The sequence below is a fragment of the Hipposideros armiger genome, unplaced genomic scaffold, assembly GCF_001890085.2.
Source record: "Hipposideros armiger isolate ML-2016 unplaced genomic scaffold, ASM189008v1 scaffold_34, whole genome shotgun sequence".
Taxonomy (NCBI): domain Eukaryota; kingdom Metazoa; phylum Chordata; class Mammalia; order Chiroptera; family Hipposideridae; genus Hipposideros; species Hipposideros armiger.
The window spans coordinates 3,138,399-3,140,557 of NW_017731384.1; the positions used below are offsets into that span (position 1 = coordinate 3,138,399).

At 46.1% G+C, this 2,159-nt stretch overlaps 1 protein-coding gene across 1 annotated transcript in view; it reads right to left on the reverse strand.

Moving 5' to 3' along the window:
- The window catches only part of NOL11 (nucleolar protein 11), a 36,836-nt gene that overhangs the window by 31,567 nt on the left and 3,110 nt on the right, over positions 1-2,159 (reverse strand). Inside the window, exon 4 of the mRNA XM_019637816.1 lies at positions 1,377-1,525. Coding sequence (XP_019493361.1) covers positions 1,377-1,525 — 149 coding nt within the window. The remainder of the gene's footprint in view (positions 1-1,376; positions 1,526-2,159) is intronic.

The following is a 2,159-nucleotide window of genomic DNA, read 5'->3' on the forward strand; positions in this document are numbered from 1 at the left end:
GAAAGGGAACAGACAAGTTGCTGTCCTTTTGTTCTTCAGTCTAGTTGTGGAGGATGTCACTTCACTGGCCCATGTTGGTATTATCATTGCTCTTCCCTGGTGAGGCAGTAACTCACTGACCATTGGATGGCCACTCACGGTGGCTCTTGGCAGCTCATGCCGGCTGCTGGCCATTCACGCTGGCTGCCAGCCACTCACAGTAGCTCACGACAGCCCACTGCAGCAGGGGCTGCAGCCGATGCTATCGCTGGTGACTCACGGCAGCTCAGCTCCAGGTCGAGCTGTTGTTCACCAACTTAGCTGTAGAGGGTGCAGCATCACTGGCCCATGTGGGATCCAAACCAGGGCCCTGGTTCTCAGAGTTGGCGTCCCAAGCCAACTCTTAACCAACGTGCCACTCAGCCAGCCCAGCATTGTACATTTTTGCAAATCTGTTTAATGTCTGGCTTAATAAAAGATACCTGGGTTCTCACATTTGCTTCTGCATTCAATTCATTGTGTCATCACATGTAATATAGCTTCTGGACATCCCCATAATACCCCCCAAAAGGAAATTTTAGTTAAGCTGACCATTGATGACCTTCTGAGAGGGTGACTTTTAAGTAATGACATGAAGGAGGAAAGGGAGCTAAGCATATGGTTAGCTAAGACAAGCACATTCTCAGCAGCAAGTGCAAATGACCTGTGGCACAAGCAGGGAGCTTTATTCAAAGGCTATTGTAGTTACTGTAGTTACCCAGGTGAGAAATGATGAGGACACCATCATTAGAGGGGCCTCCCTGTCTACCTTGTCTAAAACAAGTCTTTTCCATCATTCTCTTAACTCAACAATTTATTTATTTTTTAAGATTTGTATTGGGGAATTGGGGATGGGAACAGTGCTGGGGAATTGGAGGAAGGGGAACAGACAAGTTGCTGTCCTTTTGTTCTTCAGTCTAGTTGTGGAGGACATTGCTTCACTAGCCCAAGTTGGCACCATCATTGCTCTCTTCCCAGGCAAGGCAGATCAGTCGCCGGCTTCTGGATGGCCGCTCACTGTGGCTGCTGGCCACTCACGCTGGCTGCTGGCTATATATGGTAGCCCGTGTCAACCCACTGCCACAGGAGCTGCAGGCTACGCCGTCGCAGGCGACTCATGGCAGCCCAGCTCCAGGCTGAGCCGTTGTCCAGCATCCCAGCCGTAGAGGGCAGTGCCACTGGCCCTCACATGCGGGATCCGAATCGGGGCCCTCTGGTACCCCAAGCCAGCCCCCAACCATCGCGCCACTCGGCCGGCCCCCAAAATACTTTTTAACAAAGCAAAAAATGTTATAAAAAAACATGCAGAGTGCATTTTTATTTTGGTAAAAATTCACTTACTGAGTATTGGAACTTACTTAATTACTTCTTCATCAGAGATAACAGTTTCAATTTTCTGCTGGGGCTCTGCAAGTAAGGCCTCTAAACCACGAACGGCACCTTCCTTGAACAGCACCAAGGGTTCTGTCCCTTGTATTGAATGGATCCTATATACCTCAGCTGACAACTACAAGAACATAACAATCCTTTAATTTTTATTCTGAAACAACTGCCACCTAATAGAATAGGACATTTATAGAAGGCTTATTTTTAAGAACTGATTTGCTTTCATTTTGATTCAGTTGTTGTATAACTATGTATGGTTCCAAAGTCAAATCTATAACATAAAATACATACAGAAGTCTTAACTTTTGCTCCTATTCCGTCTACCCTGACCCCTCCTCTCCCCCTTAAGTAATCATTTTTATTCATTTTTGGTTTATCCTTCCAATGTGAATACTAGAAGTTAGGCTACAACCAAAACTGGAGGTGGGGAGAGGTACAAATAAAGCCACTAATGTAGTTTTAAGAGATTCTGGTCCTAGGGAAAGATTGATGCCATAATTACAACTATAGCCTGCAAACTCCTTTTTGGATAACATTCAGAAATGTGTTACTGCAAGGTAAATGAAAAAGACTGAAGCCAGGAAACAGCACAGTTAAGTTTCAAGGATCCAGACAACTGTCATTATATCTGAATCAGCACTATTGTGAGTCACTTCTAAAATGTGCCAATGGGGCCAGCTGAGTGGCTCAGTTGGTTAAGAGCTCGCTCAAGAGTTTGAGCTCTGAGCAACAGCGGTTCGAGTCAGCCCGAGCTG